Here is a 15,448-nt window from a genome sequence, read left to right on the forward strand (position 1 = left end):
TGACAAAGCAGGTCACTCTGAGAGATGCCAGGAGATGCCGATGAGCCTTTCGGAGATGCTCTGGCATCCTGCGTTTGAACCAACTGCAGTTTATGGACAAGCAGAAGGGAAGGAGAGGGTCCGGGTGGAGAGAAGGAGAAAGATGGAAGGAGGAGCAAAAAGGGACAGAGGACAGAAGGAAAGGGAGGAGGGCAGGGGAAGATGCTGAGGAGTCAGGGAAAGGACCAGACAAAAGGCTCGCTGTGAGGAGGTGGGAGGTGACAGAGGAGGGAGGAAAGGAGGTAGATGGGAAGATGAAATGCCACTGGCTCTAGTTGCATACAGCTCCTTTGCTAGGTCACAGGGGCAGGAAAGGTGGGCCAAGTGGGAGACAAGCAGTCCGAGCACAGAAGCCGGCTGCGGCCATCTGCTCCGGAGAAGGGGAGGGGCTCCTGCAGCCACGGTGGGGGGGGGTCTTCCACCCCCATCTCACTTCCAATGTTCCGGGGTGAAGTTTCTCTTTGCACAGACACCCTCCACCCTGCCTTGCTCAGAGCCAGCCCTGGGAACATGAAAGGGCGGGGAGAGGCCGGGGCTGAGAGTGGAGGGCGAGTGGAGGAGGAAGGCTGTGATCCCAGCGGTCTGTGCGGGGCTCTGTGAGCTTTCCAGGGCATTTTTGCCGCAGTGTTGCTTCTCAGGTCCAGACCCTCCCAGGCCTGTCTCTCCTTCTTCCCCATCTCAAGCTCTTCCCTCAAACTCCTGCCAGATTTCAAGTGCTTTGGCCCCCCTCCCCTCTGAAGCCTGCCCTGGAAATGCAGGCAAATACATCTTGGGTCAAGGCTGCCCAAAAGAGGATACTTCTTTAAAAGGTCACTCAGCTGTACTCTGTTACTGTGTCCCCCAGTCACAGTGGGCAAATGTACCTGTCTGCTCTGTGAGGCACCCCGCATCCCGGGAGGGACCCTTAAGGCAGGTGTCAGAGCCACGGAAAAGAAGAGAGTTTAGACAGATTCCAGGTTGCAGGTGGTATCTGGTGGCCTCTGTTGTCACCACAGAGGAGGTGATGGCAGGTGTGGTCCCAGGGGAGACTCTCCAGCTCTGTGAGCCAAACTGGCCCTGCTGTGGTGTACTTTCAGCATACTGTCTGATTTGGGGTTACTGTCCATCCCTCCTTTGGAGGAGGTGATAATGTGGGGTCCGCCAGTGGTCACCGGAGGAGAGGCAGGCCAGGTGGGCTCTGAAGTCACGCAGGTGTAAATCTACTTTCCCATCCTTACTGGCCAAGTGTCCACGGACATTTCACTTAAACGCTCCAAAGTGAGAAGACTTGGGCTCTGAGATGCTCAGGTGTTTTTCCAAGGACACACTGGATTCAGAACCAGCTGTCTGACTCCAGCCCCTCTGCCTTGATAGCGGGGTTGGTGTAAGGATTACTTACCCCAGAACGTGGCCTGGGGTAAGTCCTTGATGTTGGCGATGATGAGGATGAGGAGGATGGAAAACCGTCAGCTGAGAGCTGAGTGTGATGCAGGGACATCGAAGTTGTGATGAGGGCCAAGAGTGCTCCCCCTGCTGGGAGGGTCCATTGGATCTGCCACCCTCACTTTACAGATGCGGGTGCTGAGACTTGGCGAAGTTGAATGTGCTAATTATGGGCCCGCCTTGGATCAGAACTGGTGCTTCTGGCTGAGACAGTGGTCCTGCCGCCCCAGGCGGGATGGGCAGGGTCGGCAGGCTGCCTCAGCGGTGCGGCCAGACAGTCGCAATCTGAGTATGAGGTCACCACACATTTTCCTCCAAATCCCACCCCCCACCCCGACGGAGTCAGTGTGAGCTGCCTTCCGTGTCATTTGGTTGGCTTCTGCCGGCCAAGCCCGTTCTCCTACTCCTCCGCCTCCCGCAGTGACTTTTTCATTTTCTCCCCACCTCCTCCGTTGCCATCATTCCTGGAAATGTCGTCATCTCCGTGGTGTTGCTGGAGGCCTCCTTGTCTTGTGCTGCGGTGGCACAGCCTCCCCAACCCTTCAGCCGTCGCTGGCGCGGGCATCCCCTGGGCCCCATCGTGGTGCAGGGCTGTGGACTGGACGCCCGTCTCACGTAGGAGTGCTGGCTCTGCAGATCGGCATCCTTGCACTTGCTAACCGTGTGACCTTCGGCAAGTTATTTAAGTTCTCGAAGCTTCATTTTCCTCTACTGTGAAATGGTAAAAACTGCAGAATCTACGCTATAGATTTGCTCTGAGGAGCAAATGCCATTTGTTCACAAAACATTTGATGTGGTGCCAGCCTCAAAACTTCTTTGCCGTGGTTATTTAAAAAGTTCCCCTCTAACTTCAGCTTTTTTTTAACCTCCTGCTTAGCGTCTTCCTTTTTTTTTTAATGTCCCAACTACTTGGTTCCTCCCTTTCTCCAAGTTCTGTTTGCCAGCCTGGAACTGATGGTCCTGTCTGTGAATGATGGGCACACCCCCAAAATCAACGCCCTTGCTCGCTTCCTGGTGCCTCGTAACCCTCCCCAGGAACTGAAATCTAGGTCTTCGCAGTTGTTTGCCTGTTCCCTCCTAGGTTCCTAGTCATTTTTTCCAAAGTAGCTCTTTCCACTCTCAGGTGTCCGCACTGCAGCACACACTGCGTTTGTAATTATTTCATTGTTTTAAATAATTGCTTGATGTCTGTTACACTGGGCTGGCTTGCGAGTTCTGTGAGGTGATGCCTTTGTCTGATTTGTTTCCACTGTAGCTCCAAAACCTAGCGGTAGAGGCAGACCCTGCAGGGACTTCACCCCAGATGAATAAAGAAGATCCAGGCTGCTCACCTTGACACGGCTCAGATATGTCCCTCCCTGACCATTTCTCTCCATCTTCACCTGCCCCGCTCTCTCTTTCTCTACTTTTGACTTTAAGGAAGTCAAGTTCTTCCCCTTCTCCATGATCCCTCTCCTTCTCTAGAATTTGCCCTTTGCCAGGTTCCATTCTTTTGCCCCTTTCATTGCTCCCTTCCCTCGCTCTTTCCCTTCTGCCTGCAAACGCAGGCAGACACGCCTGGGACACACCTGGGAACTGCAGAGGGGGTCACTCGTATGCTCAGTCGGACGACCTGAACCTCTTGACTTCTGCCTTATCTGTTAAATAGATGCTATGTCATTAAATGCTTTTAAATCTTAAAACACACACACACACACACATCTAGAAAAACCTTGCTCTGGTGTCATATGGACGGGAGGGAAACCTGGCTCTTCTCCCCAGTGTGTCACTGGGGAATTGACCTGACTTCTGTAAGTTTTAGTTGCCGCCAGTGGAAAACGGGAGGGCGTCACGCGTGCTGCCTGTGGAGCAGCGCTGCTGTGGGAATAAATGGAGCTGGCGTCTGTAAAAGCGCCAGCGAAAAGCATGGCGTGTAGCAAACAAAGAAAACGCCCCGCCCCAAATGCTAAGCAAATAAACAAAAACAAAGCCCTGCGTCCCTAGTTCCCGCTGCGTTCTCCAGCTAATGCCAGCTAGGAGCGCCTTCCCTCCCCTGCACCCACGTGCAGCCTTTCCCTTGTTGTCTCCATCATAACCGTGGTTTTCAGGTGTATATCTTCTACCTTCCTAGGGGCAACATTTGATCAGCTAAGCTCTTTCTTCCTGTTGACTTTGAATCCTCCTGCTCAACAAGTTTTTCTGACCAGATCGATATTTAAACATACGATCTTATCAAAAACCCACAACACACACACACACCCCCGACATGTGCTCTCTCCTGACTTTCTGCCTCCTCCCAGCTGTGCTGTCTGATCTCTCTACTCCCCCATAGACACCCGAACCCATTGTTTTAACTTCCTCCCCTCTCACTCCTCACAGATTCTCACCACAGGGTGGCTAGGGCCCTCCTCACACCACCAAAACTGTTCCTGCCAGCGGTTGCTGAATCGGGTCGCTGAGTCTAATGACCGCCAGCCACCCCTCGGACCCCCTCCGGCTTGACCTCTGGGTAGCCCTGGGCACACCGGCCACTTCCTCCGTGAAATGTCCACGTCCCTGGCCTCTGGTGGTGCCGTGGTATCTTTCTCTCTCTGGCTCTTGGTGTATGTCCATCCTGTAAGTGGGCTCAATAATTTTTGGCATTATTATCATTATATTATTAAACCCTGGTCTTACCAAACCATTTCTGCTTACTTAAATCACCTTTCTTAATTATAAGCCTTCGCTTGTGTGGTTCCTCCTTCCTGCCACTCTCTTCTCTGTCTTCCCCTTCCTCCTTTCACTGAGCTTCCTTCTCCTCAACTTCACAGCTCAGCCTAGAAGCTTCCTCCTGCATGATTTCCCTCTCCTCCTCAGGACTGGCTCCGGTGCCCCTCTTGGGGACTTTCACAGCATCCTCCATCTTCCCCATCATCTCCCGTATCATCTCTACCATAATTACCATAATTTATGCTATCTTGGCTCAAATTGCTCTTGTACCACGAGTTCTGTGAGAATCTCGTTGTGCCCATTTTTTGTGCACAGGCACCTAGCGGAATGCCTGGGTCACATAACGGGTGAAAGAATGAATAAATGAATGGAGATGGCATTACTGCTCTGCCGGATGGGTATTTAGCAGATCTTCTATTTTTTAATGCTGCATATTGTTACTTGTGTGAGCTCAGTCAAGCCACTTCTCTAAGCCTCAGTTTCCTCATCTGAAAAACGGGAAGCAGTCAAGCAACGTTCCTGAGAGCCCTTTTCAGGTGATACCTCTTTTCATCCACACAGAGACCCAGGAAAGCCGAGACCTGATGCAAGGAGAGCGTGTCTGTCCCTGGGGCAGCGTGAGGCCAATTCCCTTAGCAGGACGACCTTCACAATGTCACTGAGGAGGGCAGAGAGGTCATTTTCTCTGCCTGTAACTAGATTCAGCATGCTCACAAGCATGCATTTTTGTTTGATGAAAAGCAAAACAATCTAACGCAAATGACAAATTCTCCCATTCAAGGAATTCAGTTTTTTCTAAAAAATAACGATAATAAGAGGGACACGAATGAACTAATTATCCTTTTGATTTCTTGAGTATGTGTGAGCACACCTGACTGTCCTTTATGACTGGATTCCCGCATTCTGTTGATTCTTATTCCGTAGATGGCTTTATTCCTTTGATAACTATGTAAGTTTAAAAAGCTAAAAGATCTAATCTGTTCTTAGAAACAATAATTGGTACATATATGTAAACTAACGAAAGTACCGTATATATGTATTTCCATGCAATGTCATGTGTATGTGGAGTCAGACTGCAACACTTCTACTTAATAAAACTGAAAAAGGAGGAAAAAAAGTAGAAATAAATAAATAAATGGGAAAAAAAGAAAGTAAAGCAAAACAAAATCTAACATAAACGACAAACGTAAACTTTCCAATTCAAAGAATTTAGTATTTTCTGGTTTGAAAACAACAGGCTCCCCTGAGTGACTCTTTCAAGTCACTCCACCTTTGCTCCTTTAGATAAATGCAGTGTTTTAGGGTCCCTCCCCAACCTTTTCCTTCCCATACCCTGACCGCAGAGCTCTCCGTGTCCACCGAGAGTGTCCCTGGCTCTGGTCACGTGTGGGCTGGTCCCTGCTCTGAGGCCGCTCTGCTGCCGCAGCACCCCCTTGGCTCGCCCGGCACTGGGTCTCCTCAGAGGCTTCTGCGGTGGCAGGTGGCTTCCCTCCCTCCTCTGCCTGTCGCCTCTGCCGCGGCAGCCACCCCCTGGCAGGCGTGCCAGCGCTCAGACCCTGCTCGTTCTGGACTCCGCGGGAACATCTGGATCTTCTCTATGAGAACCCGGAGGAGACACGGTGCAGTGGAAGGAGCATCCATAAAGGATTTTGCAGACAGGGATAGACTTTGCACAGTACTTGGTACATGAGCAGTTTTTTTTTTTAATTATTGAATCGAATGATTCTCAGACCATCTCTCTGCCTAATCGTTGCCACGCCACTGTTTCATGCTCACTTTGATTCTCAGTTTTTCTCAGATTTCTGCTCCCTCCTCTCAGGGTTTGGAACCCAGTGTAAGGTGGAGGGTGTGTGGGGCCCTGAGAGGACCTCTCATGTGCATCCAAACGATGCTACCCTCCCCATCCTCCTCCCCTGCCTGGCACAAGAACAATTTTGTTTCCATCCTGCCTAGTGGGAAACAACCTTGCCTCACATTCTGCTTTCTCCAGACTTCTTGTCTTACAGTCAAGGTGACCGTGTATCCTGGTTGTCGCCTGTGATGGTCGTGGTTTATGTTCATTGTCCTGATGTAATTAACAGAAGGCGCCCCCTTCACTCTCAGAAATGTCCTGGCTGGGCTGATAAATTTCATGACCACCTCTATTTTTGTTAAAACCCTTTATTTAAGCTCAGGCCTCCAAACTTAGATGTCTTTGTGATTTAAAGTTTAGCTTTAGGAAGTTCCACCAAAACCCTTTTCTCTCTCAAGTTCCTGACTCCTACAATTAAAAGTCTTGGCTTTTATGGCTAGCATTCTAGTGTGCACATTAAAACATCTATTTTGAAAGACAAACAATGACTATTTAATTAGGAGAAATAAAAACGTTTCAGAAAATTAAAAACAAATATTTGAATATGTCACCCCACGGCGCCACCAGTCCACAGAATGATGCCAGACCGTGCACGGTCCTGGTGCGTGTGAATGGACCTCAGATGCTCAGGGGATCCCATCACCCAGAATTAAGAACTGTTAACATATAGTCCGTCTAGTAAATTTTAGAAGAGGAATAAGACATTATAGCCAGAGTCATTTGTAACCAGTGCAGCCCTTTATTTTAGTCTGTATCTGCCCTTCCCCCGAGGACAGTTGGTAGGAACCTAAAGCTCTCATTTGACTTGGGGAGCGTGCGTTAAGGGTTAAGATAATTTGTAAAAATTATTTTAAAATAAAAATGCCAGATGAATGCCTAGGTTATCAATGAATATTGTTTCCCTTTCCAAATCTGTGTGGTAACCCTGCTCATCTTACTCCAATTGGAAACTCTGGCAATATGCGAGACATCGTTTAAGAAAAATGAAAGGGTATGTTAATCGTTAAATCATTTGGTAGAAAAGTTATAATTAATCTTAATTAAAGCATATACTTTGATAGGCAAGATCTTTTTTTAATTTTTTTTTTTTTTTTGGTGGGGGAGGTAATTAGGTTTATTTATTTATTTAAATGGAGGTACTGGGGATTGAACCCGGGACCTCGTGCATGCTAAGCATGCACTCTACTACTGACCTATACCCTCCCCCAGATAGGCAAGATCTTTTGAAAATAAAGGATCCGTGGAATAAATCATTAAAATACAGGGCCCCCGAAGTTTTTTTTTAAAGGGGAACCGGTCCATGTAACAGGATGGCATTACAGACTGTATTTCAGTGGGGTGTTTACTTTGACATTTTCCTGCTAATAGTGAGGGACTTGCCCTGAGGCATTTGCCTCCCCCCCCAGTTTGTCTTGTGACAGATTGTTTTTTCAGGTTGGCTGACTTGGATTGGGGCGGGGAATGGATTACATATATTACTTTGGCCTAATTAGAAATGCAAGCTCACCAGGGGACCCAGGGGACAGCCAAGTCTGTATTAGGGGACAGGTAGTGACCACTGAGGGCTGAATAGAAGTGACTGGGCCTTCCCATAGTCATTGCTGTGATGGCTTCCTAAACATTGCCCCCTAGTATCCCCCTGACCCTCGAATGAGAAACATGGCTTGTCTCTGAGGGGACCTGGGTGTGTAAGAGAATGGAGGCTTCGAAGGATGTGCAGGAGCAGCAGTGGGGGTGGGCAGTCGGGGCCACTGTCGCATTATGACTGCCTCTCGCTCTTGCTTCTGCAGTTCTTGAGCTGAACCTTTTCCTATTATTTCTCTTCCTTTCCACTTCCCTCCGCATCCACAGATGGGGTGGCTGCGTTCCGTGCCTTCCTGAAGACGGAGTTCAGTGAGGAGAACCTGGAGTTCTGGCTGGCCTGTGAGGAGTTCAAGAAGACCAGGTCGACTGCAAAGCTGGTCTCCAAGGCGCACAGGATCTTTGAGGAGTTCGTGGATGTGCAGGCTCCGAGGGAGGTGTGTTGGGTCTTGTCACAAGGCTCTCCCGGGCTCGTGTCAGTCCCCTCTGGGGGTCTGTGCCACATTTGATGGGGACTTTCTTCTGAACCTCACTGCTCTGATGGCTCTTGATACAAAGGGATCACTTTTAAAGTGCAGAGCCCAGGGGTTCCAGAAAAAGGAGCTCCGTTAGCTGCCTGTCAGGTAAACAGGGGCCAGCAGGACCTGTCTCTGTAGGGACTCTGCAAACTAGATGCCACTGAACCCACGTTCGTGTCCCTAGTGGAAGGCGGTGTGGCTTGATGGGACGAGCATGTGCTTTGGAATCCTGTTCCCGTATCAGCTCACTGCTTACTCACTGTGTGATCTTGGTCAAGTCACCTAGTCTCTCTGAATCACATTTGGGTACATAATGTAAAAGGGTATAATATCACCTAGCTTTTAAGACTACTGTGAGTATTAGGGATAAAGTACCAGTTCACTGTTTGTCACTGCTTGTTAATGACTAATTACAGTCATTCGTAGTGTTTTATGATAATTTATTATAATTACTTATAATAATAATATGAATTTCTACGTACTGTTATTCTGAGTTCTCTGAGTCACAAAACAGAGTTTTACCTGGGAGGGTCTTATAGGAGAAAAATAGTTGCTGTCTCCGAGTTGAGATGCATTTTGTACCTAGAACTCTTCAACTGTGATTTGACTTGGGACACAGGGGGTCTTCAGCCAGTGGCCAGATTGCTGCAGGCTCCTTATAAAGCTGATGGGAGCGCAAACATTTGTTCTAAGTGTAGTCTTTCTCCCCAGGGCACTGGTTTCCTTCCTAGTTAAGAGAGGACAAAAGGGCAGGCTCCTGTTAGGGAATCCACATCAGTGCTTGCCTCTGGTTTAACTCTTTGCCTGACACTGTGCAGATCCCTGGACTAGGAGTGAAGTAATTTGAGGGTTTGCTCTCCTAACTTTCCACATTGCATTAGACTAGCTTTTTGGTATCTTTTGACTTCAGTATCCTCATCTATAAACTGGGACAAAGAATATCTGGTCTTCAGCTCTCACAGGATTCTTCCCGGGGTCAAAAGGGATGAACTTCATGAAAGCAGTTTGAAAAGCATGAATATGTATTTAAGATGCTGTCATTAATTATTATATAGGACCAACTTCCAGGTACCCTGGGCCTTGCAGGCCTGTGACCACGCTCTCTGTTTGTGTCTCCAGGTAAACATAGACTTCCAGACCCGAGAAGCCACGAGGAAGAACATGCAGGAGCCATCCCTGACGTGCTTCGACCAGGCCCAGGGGAAAGTGCACAGCCTCATGGAGAAGGACTCGTACCCCCGGTTCCTGAGGTCCAAAATGTACTTGGATTTGCTGTCCCAAAACCAGAGGAGGCTCAGTTAGACCTCAGTCGGGGACTCTTGGAGATCGCCGGCTTTCCCCTCCCCTTGCTGCCAAGAACATAGTCTAATGTGAAATGTCATAGGTGTTCAAAAGCAGAGGCGCTTAGGTTGGGAGGCTGGGAGTGAGTCGGGGATGAAGGGCCCTTCCGAAGTATGATGCAGCCACCGGAGCTCGGACTTTATTCCATTACCCACGTTTGTGTTTCGGTTAGTGGTAGCACCTTGTCGCTGTCACCCTTCTCTGGGTCGGCCACACGCCCACCATAATGCCTTGGATCATGTCCACTGAGAAGGCAGAGCTGCTGTGCTGGGCTAATGTGTAAATAATGCAGATGCAGTTTCCACCAGCCCCGCCCCCTCCTCCATTAGGATTCCCGACTCTCTAACTTGTCCCACACCCCTGTGAGGAAAAGCTAGAAGACTCTGGCTCACGTCTGTGATTTGCTGTCACCACGTCATGGCCAGTCCTGGGTGCTGGGACCTCACAGTTTAGGAGAGAGGTCTCTGGGGCATCCAGGGTTTCTCGCACTGTCACTGACAGGTGGCCTCTGAGAGGAGGGGCGGACTCCGTGGAGTCGGCTGTTTCTTCCATTTCCGCAGGACCGGTGTGAAAAGCCGCGGTCACTGCCCATCTCAGCCTAGAAAGCTCACAAGACCCCCTGACCCTTGCAGTTCCAGAAGGGGCCTCGGGAGCTGCCCTTCCTGACGTCTGACGTGGAGCTGCTACTGAGAAAGATTCAGCTTGCAGATCTCCTCGGTCCTGCCAAAAAGTGTTCCAGAAGCTGAATAAGCATGGAGTGCAACGCTGGTAGACCTCCGTGCAGTGGGGCACATAGAACCCTCTGTTGCTTAATGTATTGTCTGCTGTCGCCTCCCCGCGCATCCATCACGGATCTCTTAGAATGACAGACAGCGTGGTAAAGGGAGGTGAACTCCCGTAACCAGAGGAGCATGGACAGCTCCGCGGTGCCTCCCACTTCCCCTGACTCTCCCCCTCGCCCCCCATGCAGGCCATGTAGTCATGATGGGGAGAGTGGGAACTTAGGCCATCACTCCTTCCAGCTTGCTTCCGGGGAGTGTGCGTTCTCAGGAAGGTCCCGCTCATGAGGGCCACCTTGGCTGTTTGGCGGCTTCCTTCCTGACCTCTGACTTTCAGAGACTGAACATGGACCAGGAGGTGAGGCTAAGACCACTGTGAACATCTGGTTGTGGAGACCTTCGGAAAATGGCTTCGTGCTGCCCTGGGGATGCTCTTGGAAAAACATCAGGAAACTCTTCCTTGGAGGATGAGCCAGACACAGGAAACCTACTCCAGCTGCCCAGGGAGAAGCTGACTTTGGCCCAAGACTGCAGAGCCAAGGAGACAAGTCCTCAACAGAGAGACCCAAATGTGGAAGAGGAGCCTGGAAGAGTGGCCTGTATCGCGGAGGGCGTGCTGTTGGGGTCATTCACAGCCATTGGGTTTGGATCCACGGCAGAGCTACAACACTTCCAGATGGACTAAATGAAACAGCATGTGATTAGGTGTGAGCTCTGGCGTGCAGGCGATTGAGAACCGGGCTGAAGCGTTCTCCTCTCGCTGCCTTTTTAGATGTGCAGGTGTTCCTGTGTTTGCATACTTGTCCAGTAACTTCACGAATCTCTTCCTTCCTTGGCTACAGCTAGACAAGGCCCAGAAGGCTCTTGAGTCCCCCTGGCTGTTAGGGTCCACTGCCCTGCCGTGCATCTGTGAGTGTGAACATCTGTGTGAGCACATGGGCCTCCCGGGGACAGCTGGGAATTCCCCATTCACGAACTCTGAGGCCGCACGTGGGTGTTCCTAGTTAGATCAGGTAGTGTTCCCCTGCCCCCACTGGTGAAAAACCATCCTTAGCTTAAGCTGCCAGAATTAATTTAATGATCAAAATCTCGAACAGGGTATTTTAAACGTTGTTTACATATGAAATGTGCATCTGCTGCCAACTGTACTGTCGGATATGAGGTGCAGATAAATTGGAAGAGCACAGAGTTATGGAAACAGGAAATGTGCTAAGAGGGGCCTTTTCGCCACTTCCACTGTTCCCAGGAGGAAAGTCTGAACAAGAGCACTGGGCGGTGGCCTCATGTGGAGCCAAGAGCTCTCGCCAGCTCTTGGTGGGATGCAGGCTGCTGATGGTGGGGTCATGGCGCCTGGTGATGCCTTCCCACGATGGGGAGGTGAGAAGGACCAAGCCTGGGTATTCTGAAACTTGCCGCTAAGTGAGTGTGTTGTGGGTGTACGTTCGTGTGTAGAGGAACGTGATAGCTATGTGTATGGTACTCCTGTGGAAAGTGAGTGTGTGCGTGTGCGTGTGTGTGTGTGAGACAGTTATGAGCACTAGACTCGTACACCACAGAGATGATCTTCCCATGGGCTGAGCTTTCCTCACACCCTTTATGACCTGCTTCCCACAAGAGGCACGGAGCGCTCTGCTCTGATGCTGCATTCAGGCACTTTGGTCATGCCCACCCAGATTTTGGTCTGTGATGAAATAAGGAGAAATGTTTACAACATCTAGAGCAATATCCAAGCATACCTCATCCCTGACCGTCTGCATCTCCAAGTCCCGCTCCACCCCAGCCCCTCGCCCCCAGACCTCTGCCGCACTAGGTGGGCGCCCACGGGTGCCGCTCCCTCCGTTTCACGTCTTCCTTTGCTCCTCATGCCGGGCCTGTGCTGTGGACTGCCTCCTGGGCTCGAGGCTCGCTCTGTGCCTGGGACCTTTGAAAGCCCAAGGCATGCCAGGGCAGCAGGCTGGACGGAGCTGTGACTTTCAGGACTGCTCTCCATCGCTGAGTGGCCTTGTGGCCCTGCTTGAGTGTTAACCTGCTTGGGGGCTGGTGTGAGATTTCCTGTTGCCCTTGGCGAGCCAAACAGAACAGTCAGCGACAACCATTCACGGCCCTGGGCAGCTCTGGGGTGAGGAAGGATCCCTGAGCAACGTGTTATCATTTAACTTGAAGGTGTGCAGGGGTCACCTGGCAAGCCTGTGACAAGTGCTAATTCCCAGGTTTCCACATCTAGAGATGCCGGTCCAAGCGATCTGGGGTAGGGCCCAGAAATCTGCATTTTTAATAAATTACCAGGTGCGTGGTGGCTTGTGGACCCTACTTTGAAAAAAGATGGTCCAAGACAGTGGTCTAAGAGAGACGCGTTCACCTTGGTGGTTCACCTGGGGAATTAAAACACCCCAGGTGTCCAGGTCCCGCCCCAGAACAACTTGGGCAGGGAACCCGAGGCATCAGCCCCACGGGTGATTCCACTGTGCAGACGAGGCTGGGAGGCTGGGAGGCTGGGCCTGAGGCGTGAGGAGGAGCCAGCCGAGGGCGAGGCACAGCCGTGTGGCGGGAGGGCCGGCGCGCGCCCAGGCGCCGGCAAGCACGGTAACTGGGAACCGGCCGGCCCTGAACTGGACTCTTAGGGTGGCCGCTCTGCGCCTTCTCCGTCTGCCTTGCTCATCCGGGAGGAACCTGCTTCTGCCGCAGCTCCGTGCGGTGTCAGGCAGCGGGCGGGCCAGCACCGGGGGCCGGAGGGGCCCTTGGGGTTTTCCGCGCCTCCCAAGTCACAGTGCAGCCTCCCAGCTCACCTGCCGGGCTGCTTCCCTGTCCGTCTGTCCTCATGCACTCCTGTGCCTGGTCGTTTCGTGTCAGGCTGTGTCTCTGTCCCCAAGGCCCTGCAACATGGTGGTTGGACTCAGGGAACGGGTGAAGAGGGTGAGGTGGTAACAGTGGTAACACAACAAGTCCCAGATTTCTCAGTAGAGGGTGTCAGACCCTCGGGTTGTCAAGCCCTTTGAGGCTTTCTTTTCCAAGGCCACCAAGGGGTTTGGGTTCCTGCCCTACGCCCTCACCGTTCCCTCTCTGGTCTCAGGCCAGACGGGCAGCTGGAAAGTTCCTAGCTGACCTCACTCTCCGGTGCTGCCCCCAGAACCTGCTGCTCTGGATGAACCAAAGCTGCGAAACGGCTTTCTGCCCAGGCTGCCGGCCCAGCCTCTGGGCGCAGGTCCCGGGCGCCTGTCCTCGGCCGGGCTGGGTGTCCAGGTTCTCCAGGCCCTGGACCGTGAGGGAGAGGCATGGACTCGTGCTGAGAGCTGGGGGGAGGCTGGGAATGGGGAAGACTGAAGAGGAAGGAGCAAGGGGGAAAGAGACAAGCCGCTCACGTGGCACCTGCTTCTCCATAAACCAGAAGGGAAAGGTGAGGCGTGGCATGTTCAGAGGCAGGACGGTCTCCCATCCACAAGGGCACCCAGAGCTCCCCTGACCCCGTCGGTGCCCGCTTCCGAGCAAGGCAGAGGAATCATGACTTTGCACCCGAGGCTATCCTTCAGTCTGCCACATGCCAGTCCTCTCTGAGTCTGCATCCTCCATTTTAGAAGCAAAAGAGATGGCCAGGTCACTGCCCGGTGTGGAGAGCCTGGGCTACGTGGCGTGGGACTGTGAAGGAAGGAGCCGAGAGCAGAGATGTCTTCCTGTCCCCCTGTGACCTCTTGGCATTCACGAGATGCTGTGGACCAGGATGAGAGATGGCAGGATGGGCCGCTGGGTTCCCAGGTGCGGGGTCTGGGTCCTCTCCGTGATCTGTTCCCTTCTTGATTCTTCCTCCCTCCTGCCCCTCTGCTCCCTCCCCTCTGCCAGGTACGGAAAGGCGGCTGGGCTGGGGTGCGCTCCAGGCAGGACAGCACGAGCTGAGTCACGCGGCGCGCACGACAGATTGTAGCAGCTCATCTGCCATAGAAACCGCTTGGCTCACAGAGTCCTCATTGAGTTGTTTCATTAGCGTGCAAAGTGCCATCATGTCATTCACCTCTACTATAAACACGGCTGTGAGAACACAATAAACAGAACCTGAACACGCTGCCCTTCGCTCTCTGCCCGCATTTCTTCACGAGGAGATGCGTCCTGTAACACATGGACCACATGGACGCACCCGGGGGGCAGGGGGATTGGGGCACTTGGCCTCCCTCTGGCAGAGGCTGGCACGGGGCTGGCCATCAGGAGAAGCAGCCTTGTGGGTGGAAATGGGGTGGGAATGACTTGGGATGAGCGTGTGGGTGGAGGGCGACTCTGGGCTGTGAGCGTGCCTTTGAAGCTGTAAAGTGCTGTACAAACACAAGGTGGTATTTTCCTTACAGCCACCTACTGCTTGAAAACACAGAGAGAAAAAGACTGAGGGATGGTTTATAGATTTGTTCAGCTGGAGTAATCTGAAAACAGGGTGGGTTGACCTTGCTTATGACTGTACCTCACTTTATACAATTGGTGTGCCCCTGAAAGGCCTGTGTGAGTCATCGAATCTTCCAGAGCCTCTGGTGATGGGTCCTGTGGAGGGGACCATGGGAGAATGAGATGAAGTATTTGCTCGCAAAAGCTAATTTTTTGGGTGTGGTGATGAGACAGAGGTATACAAAATATTAGTAATTCAAAATAATTAAAACACACCAGAGAAGGTCTGTCTTTAATGGAAAATTGATATGCCTTCAAAGGTGGCCACTTCGGTTAAATGAAGAAGACTTTTGCTATGCAAACTACCCCCCCTTCAAGTCCCAGTTTCGTGGGGTGGCAGTGAGCGCTGGCAGCCTGGACGGCTGCGGACAGGAGGCCCCTGCTGGAGAAGGGAAGGGGTGGGCGCCCCTCTTCCCAGCTCTGCTCTTCTGCTCCTCCCACCCCAGCTGCCCCCGCCCCCCACCAAGACTAAGAAGAGCAGGGAGGGAGGCAGGGTGAGGGGTAAGGGGCCCATGCCAGGTGCCCTGCCTGCTGCGACAGGCCTCTGCTCTCTGAAGCTCGGAGGCCTCGGTGGGTCGTTCCTGGGCTCATTGGAGACCCTGCCTCTGGGGAATTCCTTCCTCCTTCTGGCTCTTCCAAGCAGGATCATGCTTTCCTCCTCCGGTGGCTTGCTCCTTCCTGGGTGCTGCCCTAGCATCTGCCTGCAGCAGTCTGTTTGTCCTTCCAGGATATCCTCTTGGACAGCTCCTTGGATGACCCCACGCCGGTGTCTCTCTCAGAGGCCCACAGCTGGCCCATTGGAAGCA

General features: G+C 52.0%; 1 protein-coding gene across 5 annotated transcripts in view; it reads left to right on the forward strand.

The window, feature by feature from the left end:
- RGS8 (regulator of G protein signaling 8) overlaps positions 1-14,271 on the forward strand; it is a 28,670-nt gene extending 14,399 nt beyond the window's left edge. For 4 of the 5 annotated variants that reach the window (XM_072945973.1, XM_031688826.2, XM_072945972.1 and 1 more), the window contains 2 exons: positions 7,853-8,019; positions 9,220-14,271. In XM_072945973.1, coding sequence (XP_072802074.1) covers positions 7,853-8,019; positions 9,220-9,402 — 350 coding nt within the window. In that variant the 3' untranslated portion in view covers positions 9,403-14,271. Of the gene's footprint in view, positions 1-2,716; positions 5,832-7,852; positions 8,020-9,219 lie in introns of all 5 variants that reach the window. The other variant, XM_072945971.1, reaches the window with a different exon arrangement.
- Positions 14,272-15,448: the final 1,177 nt, after the last annotated feature.

Source organism: Vicugna pacos, chromosome 21, assembly GCF_048564905.1.
Source record: "Vicugna pacos chromosome 21, VicPac4, whole genome shotgun sequence".
NCBI classification, from domain to species: Eukaryota; Metazoa; Chordata; class Mammalia; order Artiodactyla; family Camelidae; genus Vicugna; species Vicugna pacos.